The 20,166-nt window shown below is 46.2% G+C and overlaps 1 protein-coding gene across 1 annotated transcript in view; it reads right to left on the reverse strand.

Annotated features, from left to right (window-relative positions):
* Positions 1-957: 957 nt before the first annotated feature.
* Positions 958-20,166, reverse strand: part of OAS2 (2'-5'-oligoadenylate synthetase 2) — a 32,864-nt gene continuing 13,655 nt past the window's right edge. The window contains exons 7-18 of the mRNA XM_082640578.1: positions 18,722-18,925; positions 16,440-16,710; positions 14,479-14,657; positions 13,083-13,318; positions 12,449-12,590; positions 10,076-10,249; positions 7,356-7,638; positions 5,959-6,146; positions 4,725-4,963; positions 3,690-3,843; positions 2,659-2,780; positions 958-2,371 (exon numbers count right to left, since the gene is read on the reverse strand). Of these exons, the coding sequence (XP_082496704.1) occupies positions 2,691-2,780; positions 3,690-3,843; positions 4,725-4,963; positions 5,959-6,146; positions 7,356-7,638; positions 10,076-10,249; positions 12,449-12,590; positions 13,083-13,318; positions 14,479-14,657; positions 16,440-16,710; positions 18,722-18,925 (2,160 nt within the window). The 3' untranslated portion in view covers positions 958-2,371; positions 2,659-2,690. The remainder of the gene's footprint in view (positions 2,372-2,658; positions 2,781-3,689; positions 3,844-4,724; positions 4,964-5,958; positions 6,147-7,355; positions 7,639-10,075; positions 10,250-12,448; positions 12,591-13,082; positions 13,319-14,478; positions 14,658-16,439; positions 16,711-18,721; positions 18,926-20,166) is intronic.

Here is a 20,166-nt window from a genome sequence, read left to right on the forward strand (position 1 = left end):
TTTGTACAAGAAAGGCTGGATTTATTTCCTATTCATTGTTGTTAGTTGCCAATTTTGTGGAAAAAACATGGGCTGGTGCCCTAGTTACTTTCAATGATGATCCATGGCCACATGTTTCTTGATCCTGAAACTTTTCCTTATCTTTGCTCTTAATGAACTTAAATATCTACTGAATGCTGAGAAGACTGAAATGGTCCCTTTGTGCCTCTGGGGTGAGCTTTAAGTTGCTCACTTTATCCTGACTGGTCTTCGTCCACTGTATACAAATCACTTAGCACATGGTTGTAAATTGCCCTTCATTGTTCTATAAGGGACCTGGGGTTATGTGTTCTCCTTCCTCTAGGTACATCATAAGCCCCTGGAGGGTGGGGCAGTGTCTTATAGTTTCCTATCTATGGATCTAGGGCAAGTTCAGGTGTCTAGAGGTGTCTGGTCATTAGTTGTAGCCTGAGTAGATGTGAACTTGGTCATTCTTTCATTCCTCAACCCGAGGCCACAGCAATTTCCTTTGTCCTTGTTCTGGGAAAGAACAGTGGTGCATTCCAACACCAACTCACTGACACCAATCGGGTGTCCTACAATGATTCAATTCAATTCTGACATTACTTGAAGGTGGGGCAGACCCTACAGGTTAAAGGGCAAGGTCCCAACAAGATCATCCCCACTTCAGATCCCAGCTGCAGACAACACTGACTTCTGCCTGACTTGGCTACAAATTCAGGGGTTCCCATGACCACCCCCTCAGGTTCAATAATTCATTAGAATGGCTCACAGAACTCAGGAAAGTGCTATACTTACAATCACCATTTTATTATAAAGGATACAAATGAACAGCCAGATGAGGAGATACATAGCGGGTGAGGGCTGGAAGGCTCGTGAGCACAAAAGCTCCCATCCACTTGGGGTCAGGATGTGTTATCTTCATGATACATCCATATGCTCAACAACCAGGAAACCTTGTTGTCCAGAGTTTTTATTAGGGTTTCATTACAAAGGCACAATTGATTAAATCACTAGCCATGTGCTTGGATTCAATCTCCAGCCCTCCTGTTCTCTTGGAAGGTTGGGGGAGGGGGTGGGGCTGAAAGTTTCAACCCTCTCATCACACACTTGGCATTTCTGGCATGGCCAGCCCATCCTTTGAAACTATCTAAGGACACACACCTCGTTAGCATAACTCAGGGAGGGTTGAAAGAGGCTCCTTATGAATACAAAATACACCCTATCTGGAAATTCCAAGGGTTTTTTGAAGCTTGGAACTGGGGAAAAGACCAGACCTATTCTTTCTTATATGACAAGCAAGTTGGTGTATGTGGCAGTAATGAAACGTTAAGTGGATATATGAGGTTAAAGCACTTAGATCTTCAAGTATCTTGGAAGCTAAAGCCAGAGGATAAAGCCTTTAGATTTGGCAAGAAGATACTCATGGATGGGGGAGAAAAGGTTGGCTCAGAAGGAAATGACAACAGTTATATATATACATGTATAGTATATTTTATGTATATATAAAACAACTGCTGATATCTATCTATCTATCTATCTATCATCTATCTCAACAGTTATAAGCCAAGCCTTTGGAGAGTTTGCAGGTGTAAGAAGAGGCCAGCTCATTACTGGTTTCAGAGACCTCTGTTCGGCAGGGGCAGACAGGGTTTTGGGTACAGAGGAAAAGAGACAGGTGGCGGGTGGGGTGGAGGAGTATGAGAGCAAGATCATGGAATTACGGGAACAAAGGGGCAGGTGAAGGGCTTCACTTTGGGAAGAGAGCCCTCTTCTAAGACTTGAAGGCAAAGGAAGGAGTTAGTAATTGGGAAACTACAGAATGGTTGACAAATACAGTGCACATAAGCCTGGACGAGAGCAAATGTTTTTAATAACGGAGGTCACACACGGAACAAGACTTCAGCAAGGCGAGGTGAGACTTTACGAAGGACATGGAGGTCTTGATTTCAAGAGGAGTTGGAGAAGCGAGGGAAGGAGTCGTGGGGACCGTCAAGGGAAGAATGGGCTACTCTTTCACACAGTGAACCGATTCTTTAAAAGCAATTGCCTGTCAGTGGTGGGGGAGGCCATGGATGTGCATTAAATTGTTCAGATGAGATTACAGAGAAAGAAGAGGACCAGAGATTAGCTCCTCAGAACCGCATCCTCAAGGGGCCTGAATGCAGCCAGTCATGGTATAAAGCACATGGTGGGATTTCCGCTCTCCTCTTCTGCCGAACAGAGAGGGCAGAGGGGGCGTCGTGCTTCAAACGGTGTTTGAGAGGACAAATTACCTTTGTGGGCTGACCCATTGACGATGATAATAACTTTTCCTAGAAAACAGCTTCATGCCTTAGTCATAAGCCAAATTTCTAATCATACGAGTCATCTGAAAAACATAGATTGTGGCCATCAGGTCAAGCTATTTTGAATAGATTAGATAACTTAATAGTATTATTAGAAAATCAAAGCCCTATCTAGCAGGCCTATGGCAGTGCTTATAAGTCATCTTTCTAAATAAAGCACAATATTTATTATGTACAATGATTTTTGCTATCAATCATGCCTAATATGTTATACCAATAATGATAATATGAAGTGCAGTAATACTGTTCATTCAGGCTTGGGTTTGTAAATTTTGTAGTTTATTAACCATAAAAAAAAAAAAGCAATTGCCTGGTGGTCTCTAGAAGTTTCTTCCAGCATTATTATTCCAGGTATCTACACCTTCTGAATAAGTGCATCTCACTGACAATAGAATGTATCCCTGCTCCGCAACTTCCTGGTGACTGCATTGTCTGGAAAGAAAGAAATATATGTGCAAGAATAATACATATCCAAGCAGTTAGAACCATTGGTTAAAAGAGACAGAAAAAAAAAAAAAAAGAAAGAAGGAAGTATATCTGAGAAGATGACTATTACCAGGGACAATTTTGGGTACTTGTTGACAGAGAACCTGATGGGGGAACCAAGTATGCCTGGTGGCAGGTATCTTGGTTGGCGGTGGAGCTTTGGACAGGGGTGGCAGGCACTCTTGGCTGGCTGACCCAACTCCCATTCACAGCTGTCTTCGCCCCCCTTTTTGGAGCCACTTTTAAGTTATAGGTAGCTGCAACTTGAAATGTAAGAGAGTTTGCTGGATGAGGCTTCTAATAAGATACCCTGGGTGGGTATCCTCCCCCTTTCTGTTCCTCCAACCTGACCGTGAACCCGCCACCTGGAGGTGCAATAGCCACTCTCAGTGCCATGAAGACTCAAATGAACAACTAAAGAGGGTGGAGCCAGGAAGAGCTGGGGATGAGTGTGCCCCAGGGGACACTTGGTCGTGTCTGGAGGCATTTTTGGTTGTTACACTCGGGGGTGGTGCTACTGCATCTGGTGGGTAGAGACCAGGGATGTAGCCCAACATCTTACACTACCCAAGACAGCCCCCACCACAAAGAACTATCCAGCCCCGAATACCAAGTGCCACGGTGGAGATTATCTGCTCCTGGGGAAAGTCCAACGGAGCTGTTGTGTGAGTCCTAGATTGCCTGCCTTAGGATTTCTTGTTATGGGAAGAAAAAACCCAATCGTTTAAGCTCCTGAGTTGGGCTATCTGTTATTTGTGGCTGAGTGATTCCCAAGTTGCTATAGCAGGGAAGCTCTTTGATTTAAGCCTGTCCCAGGGTAATCTCCAGATGACACTTCCTTTAGATGATTCTTACTGGCACTTTCCACGATTGTATGGGACAATCCAACCCATCTTTGAAACAGAGAGACGACAACCATTCAGTAGCTTCTTCTGCTAGAAGATGCCAACACCAACGGTCCCCTCCACCCACGTCGCCAGTAGGATCGGCTGGGTCCAAGATCACAGGCCTAAACGAGAGATTAGACGTCATTAGAGGCATGCTTTTTAGAACCAGTGGCCTCAGAATTGGGGGCCCATTCTACTCTTCGTAATAAACCAATGTGTCTTTCTAGCTTAGATGTCTGTAATTCAAATGTACCAATACAGTTCAGAGTGATTTCCTAGAATTAAATCATATTTGTCAGAAAAGTTCTGAAAGCTGTTCATTATTATACACATGAAGGCATTCTATAAACATCTGTCCATGCTAGGGCAACTGAAATATAATGTATCATTTAATCAACTCTACTGTCAAGTAGGTCACACCATGGTAGGCAAGCCACGGTATGTTGTTGTCTTTTTTTTTTTCTCCTCTATTCTTTCTCAATGTTTCTTTCTTTTCTCTCTTCTCTTTTCTTTTGCTTCCACTGTTTTGGTTCCCTGCTGCTGGTGCTGAGTGGATACATTAAGATTCCTTCGTATTCTTGAAGGATAAAGGTTTTGTGGGATGGAGGTTGGAAAGGGGAGATAAAACCTGATTAATAAACAGCCTGCAGGATACACCAGCAGCGAATATTAGCATTATTTCTCAGGAACACACTTCCAACTTCCACACCTTTTAGACCTGCTAATGAATCCATGCTTTTCCCTCTGACCTAGAAAGATGAAAGCAACTCAGGGACCTGGTACCTTGGTCCTTCCTTCTTTATTCCCCCTGGATGACATTTCTCCTGCCTCCCTGGGATTTTACCCCTGGAGACTGTGGGCGGTTCTGATGGTCAGCACATTCCCTTCTCAGTTTCATATGAGGAATAACAGATCAGGACCCCGTGGGAGGTGAATTCAGGTCACCAAAATAGCATTGGAGGGAATCAGGCTAAGAAATGGAGGGGGCTGAGGTTTGGGGCACCTGGTTCTCTGGATCTGGGTCAGGACGAAGTTCCTCACAATCTCATCATCAAAGCTGTAGTTGACCATCCAGAAGACACAGAGATGCCGATATTTTGTGACCAGCTCCAGGACCGTCCGGAAACCTTCAGCCGTGTCAAAATCCTGCGCCCCACTCCCGTGCTCCCAGGCATAGATGGTGAGCAGCTCCAAGGCATATTTGGGGGGCAGAGACCCCTTTTGCTTCAGTTTGCTTCCACACTGAGGGAAGAGTGGAAACATCAGACGATACTGGTTAAAGCAGGAAGGTGAAATGAGCGTAGCAAGAGCCGTAGAGGGTGCACATGAAGGACTGCTGGGGCCACAGTAGGGCACCCGAGTCTTGAGACGCAGTGCTGGGACTGGTCTGGGAAGGGTCACTCGGCAGCTTAAAGGCAGCCCATGCAGGCTTCTTTGTTGTGCTTTGGCTTTATGTGACTTCCTAGAGTTATAACATAGTACCATTTACTAAAGACCCACTGTGTGCTAACTATGGGGCCAGACATTCCACCTACATCACTCATTCCTGATCCCCCAACATCCCTACACAGCGGGCAGAGGTCGCCATGATGAAGTCATGGGGACGTGATGTGACTTGCTCAAGGTCACCCTGTAGCCCTGAGCACTCTGAGCACCCTGGTCTCCTCGGGTTTCAGGAAGCTGGACACAGAAAGGAGACATCTCCTGAAAGAGCTGCTATTGTGCTGGGTGTCTGCTGTCATGAAAATACTCAGAAACTACCCTGTGAGCAAGACTGATGGGAGTGAAGGGAGGCGAACCAGTATAGAAAATGCAGCCCCTGGTGCTGCCTGTCGCTTCAACCTGCCTTCCAAGAGGTAGCATCTGTGTCTATTAATTATGGACACCTAGCAGCAGATAAGCCATGCTGGTGACTTGTAGGCATGAAAATCCCAACTTCATCTGCCTTTTGGAGGCACGATAACTTGGATTCCTGCAGAATTCTTTGGGTGTCAGAGAAAAGCAAAATAAACCATGGGTAGCAGCTTTGTTGGTGGGAGATGCTTACATATGACCCATCTCAATGGGGTTAGTGATGGGAACTCCACAAAGATACTCAGGGTTAGGCGTGGGAAGATTCTATAATGTGGTCCAGCCCCCAGCATGGGAGACAGTGAGCCCCTGGTAAGTGCTGGTTTCATGGTCACAGAGTACTGATAAAAATAATAACCAGATGGCCAGGACAAGAGCTGTCATACCAATTTGTACCAGTGCTTCACCAGGCGAATTAAATCCTTCAGTTTGGTGGGCCGGGAGCAAACGAAATTGCGCTGTAGCTCCGTGAAACAGGTAGAAAATTCTCCCCCCAGGGCGTCTGAGGATTTATGCAAAGAGATGAGGTCAGCATAGATCCCGGGGCTGGGTGTAGAGCCAGACTTCAGTTCACCTAACATGGGGAAGAAATTTACATTATGCTTTAATCTGTATAGAAAGTAACAGATTTCAAAACACTGTTGACAACTATAATTTAATTCTGGGAAATTATTTTGAACTCTATTAGTGTGTGTGAATTACTATTAGTGTGTGTGAATATCTAAGATATCGGGGGCATCCCCAGAGTAATGAGATATTAAAAATTACATGGTTTATATGAGTATAGGTGGTATTTATTATTAAAGCGTTATCTAGACCTGCACTGTCCAATAGGGTAGCCACCAGCCAAGGTGGCTATTTGCATTCAAACTCATTAAAGGAAAATCAAATGAAAAATTTAGTTCCTTACTCGTACTAGCAACATTTCAAGCCCTCAACAGATACAGAACACAGATACAGGACATTTTCGTTATCCCAGAAAGGCCTTCTGGACAGTGCTGATCTGAAGTTTGCAAACTGTGGCCCCCAGACTAAATCTGGCCGCTTGCTTGTTTTTGTAAATAAAGTTTCATCGGGACACAGTCACGCCCACTTATTAATGTATCGTCTATGGCTGTTTTCAAGCTACAAAGGCAGAGTTGAGCAGTTGTGACAGATACCTTATGGTCCTTAAAGCTGAAAATATGTGCTATCTTGCCTTTTATCTAAAAAGTTAGCTGACCCCCTATCTATATACTGTCATTTCCTCTCTAAAGACCCTAAGAACCATTCAGAGGGAAGGTACCAGAGTCTTCTTGATTTTGATTTGGAAAATGCCTGAAATAGCCTTGGTTTCTTTTAATACACCATGGTGTATCTGTCACTCACGAATTGAATTTCTAAAGGAGTTTTTGCCTAAGATTGAAGGCGAACACCCAGATTTCCTGTCTTTGCCTCAGAATTTCTCCCGCAGTCTGTTTTTTCATTTCCTTCCCTAATACTTGAGGCATTTTATCTATAAATGTGTACTGAATTCCTGTGTACCCCATTCTTTGATAGATGTTGTGAATGACACCATGGGAGTGTAAGATGTGGGTTCTGGCCGTCATAGGGATAAAATAAATGAGAATGAAAATGTATACAGGTGTAAGGTATTGCTATCATTATGAATGCCACCTGTTGGGGCACTGGACCAGGTCCGATTAGTAAGTCACGTGACTTTCCCTACCCCCACCCCACCCCCACCCCCATCACACCAGAATCCCTCTTCCTCTTCCAGAAGCTCAAATCTTAGGAGTCTTACCTAGGGCATTAAATGCAGGCAGCACATCAAAGTCAACACTTTCGTTGAGGACTTTGGATTTCAGAGTGAAGCTCAGCACCCGGGGAGCCTTCCATTTTGAAATCTCAAACTTCACTTCAAAATCCTTCTCCTGCTGACAGGCTTCCAGTTGCTTATGGATTTCCTTGATGATGTTGCATCTCTCATTTTTCTGGGAGGTGTAGCTTTTCAGCGAGTCCACGAACACAACAAGGTCGGCATCGGAGCCACTCTTCAGAGCCGTGCCTTTGGCGGTTGACCCCCCCTAGGGAAGCAAGGCAAATCGAGATACAGCATTTTCTAGAGCTTGAGCCCTCCCCCCATGGGCTGGCGCCCGTTGGGCTAATTAATGAGGTTGCCCGGAGCAGTGCCAAGTTCGAGTCTCCAGTTAGGGCTGATTCTGAAGCAGAGTGTTTCATTTTCTAAATAGAATCATCTGGTTCCAAAGGTGGCTCATCTCATGCCATTTGATGTGTGAATTTGCCCACAAACAATGGATGGGCTAGTTATAAATGACCTGCTTCTCAAGTCAACTTCCTGAAGATTTCTGGTAAAGACTACGTGGCTTTACAGACTCACAGACATGGAGAACAAACTAGTGGTTACAGTGGGGAAAGGGAAGTGGGGAGGGGCACTACAGGGGTGGGGACGTAAGAGGTATAAACTATTAGCAATAAAATAAGCTACAAGGTTATATTGTACAACATGGGGTATATAGCCAATATTTTATAATAACTATAAATGGAGTATAACCTTTAAAAATTGTGAATCACTATACTGTACACCTGTAACATATAATATTGTACAGCAACTATACTTCAATAAACATAAATAAATTTTAAAAAGAGACCATATGAGAAAAAAATCCTCAATAGTGAAAATCTAAAATTTTCCCCCTAGATAAAACAAAATTTGAATGAATCAATATGCAATGAGCAAATTTTAAACACAAGGCACTGTATTAATATCAGCTGAATGTGCTCTGTGAGACATTATATAGATCCCTTTGCATACTTGATCTTATGAAATATAGTCCTCAAGATGTCCATTTACAGTATACTGGACAAACAAACAAAAAGGAGTATGTAGCTTTATTTGAATTCCTGTGATCTGAAATAAATCAACTATGTAAAAATGTAAAACCACTCTTAGCTCGCTGGCCCTGGCTTGCCAAGCTCTGCATGAGGCAGCTTAGGCAGGCACACAGGTTCATTCTGTCTGTTTTGTGAAGTTCTCCCTGAAGGCACAGCTCCTTAGCTGATGGGCTTCTTTGAGGGTGAGTCGGGGAGAAGCTTTGCACGGAGCTCTCTCAATGCCACAGCTTGGTGGGATTTGCTCTGAGAATCAACCCTCATGCATGCTTTCCTGGTTTTCCCCAGAAAGCTCATTTGATTTCTGCAAAGGCAATGTTTATTTTACCCATGGGTAGTGAATGCCTGGCTACATGGCCTAGGAGGCGAGGGGAGGGAGGGGAGCTTCCTGTACACAGATGCTCAATTAATCCCTGATCCATGCCACTTCATTCATGCAGCTGGTCTCACGGGCCACAGCCCCCTCCCTACATCCTCCAGGTGGCATCTCCCCCATCACCTCAGCAGACAACTCTTTCTTGCAACCAACTTCAGGAAGATAGAAAGCAACTTCTTATTGGCCAAAGGCTCTCTTCCTATTTTCTTCTTTGATGTGTCATTAACGTTTCTTATTTATTTACTATCATGTTAATGAGAGGCTGGGGAAGGAGAGGACAAAATGAGTGCCTCAACAATGGTTCACTGACCATGAACACAGCCTGTCTTGTTTTCCCTCAAATTAACCTCGTGAGACATTTTACTCATGGCGCATGGGACGTCGGTACTGGTCCCCAGACCCGTCCCAGGGCAGCATGCACACAGAACTGTTTTTTTGCATCACGGCAAATGTTTTTGCTCACAGGTCAGCACTTTTCTCCCTCCCTTCTTGTGACCCCGGACACACAGTTATCTGGTTGGTGGCCAACAGACGGAGGCAAATGTGTCAGTGCGTGACCTTGGAGTCTTGGACAAGAATGGCCCCATCTGCTGAATCTCTAGCTCAGTTGATGGGATGAATTGAAACTAGGAAGACAGTCACTTTTTTGGTTTAATGCACATGGAGCTTAGAATCTGCTGTGGTCTGAATGGTGGCCCCCCCAAAAAGAGATGTCTGCTGGCAACATGTGTGAATGTGATGTTATCTGGAAAAAGGGTCTTTATAGATGTAATTAAGTTAGGGATCTGCGGGCCCTAAATCCAATGATAAGTGTTCTTAGAAGGGAAGAGAAGAAAGACCCAGAGGAGAAGGAGACGGGGAGAGGGAGGCAGGGTGGAGTGATGCACCACAAGCCAAGCACCGGCAAGCGTTGCCAGCAGTTCTCGGAGGTTAACACAGAATCCGAAGTCTATTATGATTAGAACTCGGCACTTTCACTGCCGTGGGCCGAGTTCAATCCCTGGTCCGGGAACTAGCATGCCGCAAGCCGCACAATGTGCACCCCTCAAAAGTCTATTGTGCATGACGTAAGCAGTGCATCAGCACCCTCCACTGAAAACCAGGGTCCTAGCCGCCCATCTCCCCAGCTTCCCTCCCTCGTCCTTTGTCCTCACGTTCCCAGTGGTCACGAGCATTGCAGAGTTACAGGAACGGCTGAGTCCCCACCAGTCACAAAGAGAAAGGCCATTGCTCACCTTGACAATCTTCTGACACTTTGTAGTCGAATGTCGAAAGCAATTTTCTTTAAGGAACTTACAGATGACGTCAACAGCTTTCTTGATCTGATCAAGGAAAGTCCTGTTGGGCTGGAGAAAGTCCTTGATGAACTTGTCTAGAAGATGGCCTGGGGTCACGTAGAGCGGTGCAGGCTGTGGAAGGAGCCCGCTGTGAGGCGCCCCGTGCCAGCCCCCCGCCCCCGCTTCCTCCCCTGCCTGCTCTGTTCCCCCCTCTCTCCCTCCTGCTCTCAACTCTCCTGCTGGTACCTTTGTCATCCTGAGTTCTTGCACTGACATATCCCAAGAGCATATCTGAGGGTTTCGGGCGGTACCCCAGGTCCCCCAGAAACAGAAGCTCTCCTAGTTGCTCCTCTTGCCCTCTAGAAGGGATCTGGATCCTTCTCCCAACAGGTCTGTGAAGACCTGGCTCCAAATTACTGTCTGGTTTCCACTTTCTGCTCTGGGCTCGTCCACAAATGGCCGCCGGCACCTTTTGGCCTCTCGTGCTGCTCTCTTCCTCCCTTCTTTTCCCATTTATTACAGGTAGTTTTGACTTCTGATGATCACATTATTCCTTCTTCAAGGTTCTATCAGCCTCTGTTAAACACCCTGTGCCCAGGTGGATTGGTTTCCCTGAACTGCCGTAACAAATCACGTTTCTAGACGTCTGCAATAAAAGTGTAGGCAGGCCAAAGGCTCTAGGGGAAATCCTTCCTTGTGTCTTCCAGCTTCTGGCAGTCCACGGCCTTCTTTGTCTTGTGGCTGCATCATGCTGACTCCTGCCTCCGTTGTCATGTGGCTTTCTCCCTTCGATGTCTGTGTGCCTGTGTGTCTTCTTCTAAGGGCACCAGTCATTGGATTCGGGGTCCACGCTGATCCAGGATGACCTCTTAACTGGTAATACCTGCACAGACCCTACTTCCAAAGAAGGTCACATTCTGAGGATCCGGGTGGACATGAATTTTGCGGGACACTATTCAACCCTCCACACCAGGGGATGCTGTTCCCTCTAAGTGTGTTGAAGAGAGGGCTGTCCTGGAGTCAGAGGGGCTGTGTGTTCAGTCTGAAGGGACAGTTACCTGTTCTCTAATCCAATGGGACCGTGGAGGGTGGGGCCTGCTCACTCCCTTGTACCTGTGGTCACTTTTGGAAGGGAACCATATTCTGATGTCTAAATGGGGTCTGACACCTGCATAAAAGTGAAGTTCTCTCCTCTTCAGTAGAAAACATCAGATGGGATGTGCTCCATGGACCACAGGTCATGACACCTCACCTGAGCATCTTTTCTTCCCTGTTCTGCATGCTCTGGTCGCCTCAGTCTGCAGAGGCAGTTTACTTCTTGCTAGTGGGAGGGAGAATAGTGACATCCCCCCACACACACACACAAAGTCCACGTCCTGCTCTATGACTATGTTACCCCATATGGAAAATGGGACTTTGTGGATATGATCAAATTTGTGTTGATAGATGTGCTTCTCCTTTGGGGGAGGGGAGGGGAAAAACCAATGCATCTGGCCCTTCATTAGTTCTCCCATTTGCAGCCTCGCTTCTCACTCTCGCCCCCAACGCCTGCTTCAGTAGAGCTCAGAGGTTGTCCCAGCATCCGCAGGGGTGAGTGCCACCCACGTCTCTTGGGTTCTGCTCCATTTCATCTGTCACCACCTTCTCACCTGCTTTCTCTCTTGCAGAAGCTAATTGAAATCTCTCATCTGCAGGTGCCCGCCTTTTCTCTTTGTTCAATTTTGCACTTTACTGTCATTTTAATGGAAGGGGAGGTCCCTAATGGTGTGTTATAGACTGAATTGTGTCCCCCTAAAAGATATGTTGAAGTCCCAACCTCTAGGCCCTATGAATGTGACCTTATATGGAAATAGGGTCTTTGCAAACAGGTAATCAAGTTAAGACAAGGTCATTACTGTGGTCCCTAATCCAGTACAACTGGTGTCCTTATAAGAAGAGGAGAGAGAGAGACACAGAGACAGACATGCCTGGAGGGAGGACATTGTGAAGACACACACGAGAAGGCCATGTGACAACAGAGGCAGAGACTGGAGTGTTGCTGCCAAAAGCCACGGACTGCTCACGACCACCAGAAGCTGGAAGAGGTGAGGAAGGACTTTTCCCTAGAGACTTCAGAGGGAGCATGGCCCTATCAACATCTTGATCTTGGATTTCTAGCCCCCCAAACTGTGAAAGAGTAAATTTCTGTTGCTTTAAGCCATCAGTGCATGGTGCTTTGTCATGGCACCTCTGGGAAACCAACTCACGGTGATCTTGGATAAGACTGCAGTCTGAGCATTGGGAGGGCCCTGCCTACAGCAGGACACGAGCTATATTGGAAAGTCCTCTCACCAGAACATTCCAGGACAGTCCAGGTGACTCGTTCAGCCTAAGAGAAGATAACCAGATTTGCGCTTCTTGTTTTAGCAGCTGCCAGCAGGCTTTATCTTTGCTCACATTACTGGTTGGGTCAGTTGGATCCAAGATTACTGGCCTATGAATTTGATTAAAAAAAAATCAGTTGGGAGAAGAAATCATCTTGGGGGAAAGAGGCCTGGACTGGGCATCTGGAAACCTGGATTTTACCTCCTGCAGTTCCTCCTAATTGCTGAAATGCTCTAAGATGTCTAGCCTCTCTGGTCCTGGTGTTCTCTGTGTCTAGTGTTCTCTGCTTTACAGGCATGTTCCATTCATAACCTAATAAAACGGTCTCCTCTTTCTGCTGACCCCTCCTCTCTTTGCCCCTTCCTTCTATGAGGGGTAGTGTTTGCTTTGGGACAAAATGTGACAATGGTTTAGAATGTGAAAAGCATCGAAGCGTCCCTCTTTCCGACAGACCTCTCTTTGCCTCCCTACCCACTGCTGCTGGCATTCTTTTGGTGCATCCTTGGCTGGGAAAGACGGGGATGCACCCTCATTCTAAGGGGGGTACAGCCTGGCATGTAGATAAAGAGGTAAGGAGAGAGGGCCGTGGGAAGCTTGGTACCTCGGGGATCGGAGGTGGCCCAGCAGGATGTTGCGGACGGTGTTATCCTCAAAGTTGTAGTTGACTGTCCAATAGACACACAGCTGCTCCTGCTTCCCGATAAGCTCCAGAACAGTCCTGATGCCTTCAGCTATGTCAAAGCCTTCTGCTCCACACCCCTGTTCCCAGGCATAGACCGTAAGCAGCTCCAGCGCATACAGAGGCAGCGGGGATGAATCCTCCAGCTTTTCCTGGCACTGTGGAAGGAGAAAAGTGTAGCAGATCATTTGGAACCCAGTTCCGCCCGTGCCAGGGGTCTGAAATCAAGAAACTAGAAGTCTATAGGAAGTCACTGTCCCCTGTCAATGACTGAAATGATATCGTGGCTAAAATTTGATAGACTGACAATAGCAAGTGTTGATAAGAATGTGGAGCACCTGAAACTGTCATACACTGCTGACAGGAGGGTGATTTGGTACAACCATTTGGGAAAACTATTTGGGCGTATTTACTAAAGTTATATATATATATATATTCCACAAATTTATTCATATATGCCATGTGTATATGTATACACATATACATATATATTCATATATGTATATATACACGGATAAGGTATATATAATGTATATATGTACAATATGTGTATGTATATAAGGCATATGTGTGTGTGTGTATATATATATATATATATATATATATATACACACACACACATATATAAAGTATACCTTATAGCACAGCAGTCTCACTCCTGCATATTTACCCAAGTGGAATGACTGCTTAAATTCACAAAAGGACATGTAGGGGAATATCCACTGCAACCTAATTCATAATAGCCCCAATTTGGGAACGACCCATATGTCCCTCAGCAGTAGAACGCATCCATGTACAGGGTATTAATGCAATGGAATACTACAAAACAATGAAGAACCACTACTCCCTGCAACAACACAGACAAATATCTCAGGCATAATATTGAGCAAAAGATGGCAGACACGAAGTACATGCGGTATGATTCCATTGACATCAAGTTTAAAAACAAGCAAAACTAAGTTGTGGTAACAGATGTTAGTACAGTGGTTTGTTTGGGGGGAGTATGGACTGGGAGTGGGCATCCTGCTGGAGCGTAGGAAATGTGCCCTATTTTGATCTGGGTGTTGCCTGAAAGGTTATAAAAACACATTGAGCTGTATTCTTTTTTTTTTTCTTTGCCCACACGACATGTGGGATCTTAGTTTTCCCACCAGGGTTGGAACCAGCATCCTCTGCACTGCGAAGGCAACATCTTAACCATGGGACCACCAGGAAATCCCTGAGCTGTATTCTTAACATTGTTGTACTTTACCCAACGTGAATTATCTCAGTAAAAGGGAAACAGATGATAGCAATAGACATGCAATTTGAAGTTTACCTTTTGACACCAGTACTTTACCAAGAGGATCAAATCCTTCAGCTTGCTGGGATGGTTGCTAAAAAACTTCTCCTGGAGTTCAGTGAAGCAGATTGAGAACTCACCGGGTCTGGCTTTCACCATATCCAAGGATCTTTTGAGCTCTCGATAGATGCAGAGGCTGGGCTTCTCACTTAAGCCTGGTGTGAAACAGAAACAGAACTTTTGGTTTTCATGGAACCTGGCCTGGGTGAGCCCACAAAGAAGGCTGGATGTGGTTTGGTAGCACACGTTCACTGCTTCATCTGTAAGAGGACTGGTGCATTTGCATAAAAGGTGAGGGGTCGCTTGTCCTGCTAGATAGTAAAATGTAGTTAGGCTAATATTTAGTAAAGAAAGTAATTTAAAAATGTCTCAGTAGTTTACTTTTCTCAGAAAGCGACCATTATTGTTTCCGTCTAGGAAAGGTTTTCTGTTTGGCATGTGTAGCTCTGCCGCCATCTTGTGGCAGCTTCTCGGTACTACATGTGAGGAAGAGCTGATTTCTCGTTCTCACATCATTCTTTGCGAGATGGAGTGTAGCCAGCAGAGGGCGCTCTGGCCTAATCTCCAGCCACCGTGCTCTGAACCAGAGGACAGAACACAGGATTTCCTAGGAATTCTGAGTCACACTCTGTCTCTTCACCTTGACTCTAGCCTTCCTTTGAGTCAGGCACGTATACTCAACCCTTATCATCCTAAAGGTCCTGCAAGTTAGCTGTTTCTAGCCTTGATCTTACAGTTGGCAAAAGTGGGTTAGTAGTAAGTCCAGGATGAGAATTCAAGGCTGCCTACCTTGCAAACTGGTGCATTTTTCTCTGCACTAGGTCACCTTTCTGTGAATGTAAGTCGTCAGGGTGTGTGTGTGTGTGTGTCCACCTTGAAGGCACTGGGTCTGGGGCTTAAAAGACCTGGGCTTTTATTCTAGTTCTGTCAGTAACTGGCTGTGTGGCCCTGGACACATTCATTTCGTTCTGCTTCCTCACTTGTTTAATGAGGGGTTGAATTCCAGCTCTGGTATTTAAGTTTGTGATAATATATGTACCTATGCTTGAGACTAACCTGTGACTATGCTTAGTCTTACCCATTCAATCAACCATCCATCCATCTATCCAGTCAACCATGTACCCATCCATCCAAACCATCTATCCATTCAAATAGTTGCCCATGGAAGATCTTTGCCTTGATGTTGACCTGATTAGAGGCACATTCCAAATACCTGCTCCAGCTGAACTTTTCCCAGATGTCTTCCCCATCCTCTACCTCGAACCAGCATTTATTCTAGTCTAAATCCTCCAGGGTAGTCCACAGAACAGCAGCAATATCATGGCACTGGTTAGAAATATAGAATCCTGGACCCCAATTTCCTGAATCAGAGCCTGCATTTTAACAAGTTTCTCAAGTGCTTTGTGTGCATGTCACAGTTTGAGATGCGCTACTCCAGAGTCTAGAACATTTCCTCCGAAGTCAAGTAGGAGATAAGGGAGAAATTCTACAGAAGAGAGTAAGCTCAGGGTAGGAGGACTCTCCTGTTTTGAAAGTCAACGGTCTCTCGGGACTTTCCTGGTGGTCCAGTGGTTAAGACTCCGCACTTCTACTGCAGGGGGTGCAGGTTCCATCCCTGGTAGGGGAACTAAGATCCTGCATGCCACACAGTGAGAAAAGAAAGAAAGGAAAGAAAGGAAGGAAGGAAGAAAAGAAGAAAGAAAGGAAGGAAGAGAGAGAGAGAAAGAGAAAGAGAGAGAGGGAAAGAAAGAAAGAGAGAGAAAGAAAGAAAGAAAGGAAGGAGGGAAAGAAAGTCTACGGTCCCTCATTTTGGAAAGCACCAGCGGTATTTATTCAGATGCCAGGCTATCTACCACCCCTTTTTCTGGCTTTGCTCTCTTGACAAGCCCCCCCAGACCCAAACGTCCACCCCGCACCACACACACAGCGGGGCTCACCCAGAGCGTTGAAGGCGGGCAGCAACTCAAAAGTGATGCTCTGCTGTTTTGTGGACAGCTGGATGGTGAGCTTGCCATTGATGCTCTGGGTCTCCATCTTGGCTGCCAGCTTCATTGTGAGCTCACAGAGTTCCAACCGTGCCCAGATTTTGCTGAGGAGGTCATGTTGGTTTTTCTTCTGATCCTGGAATTGTTCAAAGCCACCGATGAAGATGACGAGGGTACCATCGGAGTTGCCCCTCAAGACCGTTCTCCGGCCATAGGAGCCACCCTGTCAGCAACAGAGAAGTGGATGTGAGACTCTGAACCCTTTGGGGTCGCAGGGCACCCCGACAGGCAGAAGTATTTCTCACCTCAAGCAAAAGCCCCAAATGTCAACATAGTCTAAAAGCGGAGTGGCAGATGTTCATTTGTCCACCCAAAGAACTGAATCAGGATGCCCATAGCAGCACTTTTTAAAAAAAAAAATTTATTTATTGTATTATTTATTTATTATTTTTGGCTGTGTTGGGTCTTTGTTGCTGTGCTCGGGGGCTTTCTCTAGTTGCGGCGAACGGGGGCTACTCTTCATTGTGGTGCACCAGCTTCTCATTGCGGTGGCTTCTCTCATTGTGCAGCACATGCTCTAGGCGTGTGGGCTTCAGTAGTTGTGGCTCGCGGGCTCAGTAGTTGTGGCTCACGGGCTCAGTAGTTGTGGCTCACGGGCTCTAGAGCACAGGCTCAGTCGTTGTGGCACATGGGCTTAGTTGCTCCATGGCATGTGGGATCTTCCCGGACCAGGGCTCAAACCCGTGTCCCCTGAATTGGCAGACGGATTCTCAACCACTGCACCACCAGGGAAGCCCCATAGCAGCACTTTTCCTACGAGCCCCAAACTGGAGGCAACTCAAATGGCCATCAGCAGTAGAATGGACAAATGTGGTGTATTCATACAGGGAACACACGACAGCAATGAAATGATAAACAACAGCTGCACACAACAACATAAATATCATCAACAGATGGGTCAAAAACCCCACACACTAAAGCCACACAGTGCATGATTTCTTTTACACAGGGTGACCAACCTGCCTGGTTTACCCTGGACATGCTCAGTCTTAGCACCAAGAGGCCCATGTCCCAGAAAACCCTTCAGTCCCGGGCAAACTGGGATGGTTTGTCGCTCTATACAAAGTTTAAAAATAGGCAAAACTAATCTATGCTATGCTGTCAGAAGTCAGGAGAGTGGTTGCCTGGGGTTGGGGGTAATGACCGGATTGGGGGTTCAGGGGATCTTGGGTCAGGGCTGGGAATATTTTATTTCTTGATCTGGGTGTAGGTTACACATGTATGTTGTTTGTGGCAATCCATCAGGCTGTACACTTAGATCTGTGCACTTTTTGTATGTATTATTAATATTTTAATTAGAAAAAAGTTAACAATATTGAGAGGTAGGATGGTATAGTGGTTAAGGGTGCATGCTCCCAAACAGATTACCTGAGCTTAACATCCCAGGTCAGATGCCAGCTATTAAATAACTTCTCCACGCTTCAGTTTCCTCATCTGGGCCAAGGTAGGAGACACCAAGTGTCCAGGTATCTTTACTGCTAGGGCTAGTGGGTGTGTGTAAGGGCAGAGGCCAGAAAGCACTGTGACTATAGAGAAGTGGGATTCCGGTGCCGGAGAGCATGGGGTTTGTGGTGGGCATCCATAAGCCCCTCCCCACCCTAGGGTCCTGGCCCCTTCCCAGCACCCTTTCTTCCCCAAAGGTTCAGAATCTTCAGCCTCAATGCTGGGATTTGTGCCCATAGCACCAAACATTTCTAACTGATGAGAGCTCCCCACCCTTGCTGTTGAGAAGACACAGAGCATCCTTGGGTAGTTTTACTGAAGTCTTGTACACTCAGTTTGCTCCTCTGTAAAATGGGGAGGATAAAAACAATAAAAGTAACCACAGCTAATTTACTGCACTAACTTTGTACCAAGCCCTGTGCAAGAACATTATGTGCTTAAGCATCATAACACTTTGCAATGAGTATTATTTCTCTCCCATTTTACAAATTCAGATACTGAGGCACAGAGAGGTTAAGCAACCTGCCCTGGGTCACATAGTAGTAAGGGGTAGAACCGGCTCCCCAACCTGTACTCCTAAACTCTACACCATAATCCCACCATCTCACTCGAGTGTGGGGCTAGACAAGATGACGTCTTGTGTGCCCAGGGCCCGGCACACGGTAGGTGCTCAGCACAAAGGTGCTTTGCCTTCTGGGTCCCAGAAGCCCTGACCCCAGCCTTCTACTCACTTTGGCCACACCGGTCACCAGGGGGAACTGCTCAGCTTCCTGAAGGACTGCACAGATGGTGTCCACAGTCTGGTCGATCTGTTTCTGACAGTCTTCAAAGGGCCTCAGGTTGTCCTGGATAAACTCACCCAGTCTCTGGGGAGGCTGTTCGTAGAGATGCGACTCCTGGTTTCCCATTGCTCTGGCTGGCTGCTGAGACGACAGCTAATGGCAGAGCTGCAGGCAGAAGAGAATGAGGAAATCCTGTGCCTGGAAACTTAAACCGAAACTCATGTCTGGGGAAAAGGAAACTCACAGAACCTTCCGAGCTGGCTGCCTCAATCCAGGGTTTGGCCCTCCCCCAAGCTGTGATGATCAGCCTTTCAGCTGCTCTCAAGGAATACTTGCGGTTAAAAATGCAGCCTCCAGGGCTTTCCTGGTGGCGCAGTGGTTGAGAGTCTGCCTGCCGATGCAGGGGATACGGGTTCCTGGCCCCTTCTGGGAAGATCCCACATCCTACGGAGCGGCTAGGCCCGTGAGCCATGGCCGCTGAGCCTGTGCGTCCGGAGCCTGTGCTCCGCAACGGGAGAGGCCACAGCGGTGAGAGGCCTGCATACCGCAAAAAAAAAAAAAAAAAAAAAAAAAATGCAGCCTCTGGAGCTGGACTATGAGGGCTTGATACATGCGAGATCTGTGTCCTTGAGCACATTGCCAGTCCTTTTTGTTCCTTGATTTCCCCATCTATAAAATGGGGATAACAATGGTACCTGCCTCACAGGCTTAATGCAAGGATTAAAGACTTGCAAAGTGCTTAGAACAGGACCTGGCACATGGCTAGAGCTGTAAAATGTTTGTTAAGCAAATAACTTCATAGGGGCCAAAGGTCTTTTTTTTTTCTTTTTTTTAAATTGAAGTATACCTGATTTACAATATTGTGTTAGTTTCAGGTATACAGCAAAGTGATTCAGTTATACCTATATCTATATATAGTTTTTTTAGATTATTTTCCCTGAGGTCATCTTTTGAGGCTCTTTCCCCTTCTCCCTGTTCCCAATGGTCTGGGAACTCAGAGTTAATGAGAACAGCGAGGAGAAAGAGAACCAGAGAGGGCGCTGACTTGTTCAGGGACACACAGCAAGGCAAGGGCTCAGCCACTCGGGTTTTAGTTCTGCCACCGAGCAAACACAGGTCCCAAGAGGTCTGTGTCCGTGTGCCCAGTTCCTCAGCACACACATGGACACCTGCCAGGTTTCATCAGGCACTTACCCCACCCAGCAAGGAAGGAAAACAGGCCCAGGAGCACACAGGCCAGAGGGGAGACAGACATGCAACTCTTGTGTCCAGGACCATGAAAATGAAACTCCCAGGCAGCTCCCACTGGCTTCCTCTGTAACACAGAAGGCAAACATCTCCAAGGTGGAACAGAAGCAGACCCCCTTCTCTGTTGTGATGAATAATTTTGTGTT

Source organism: Mesoplodon mirus, assembly GCF_964341445.2.
Source record: "Mesoplodon mirus genome assembly, chromosome: 13".
NCBI classification, from domain to species: domain Eukaryota; kingdom Metazoa; phylum Chordata; class Mammalia; order Artiodactyla; family Ziphiidae; genus Mesoplodon; species Mesoplodon mirus.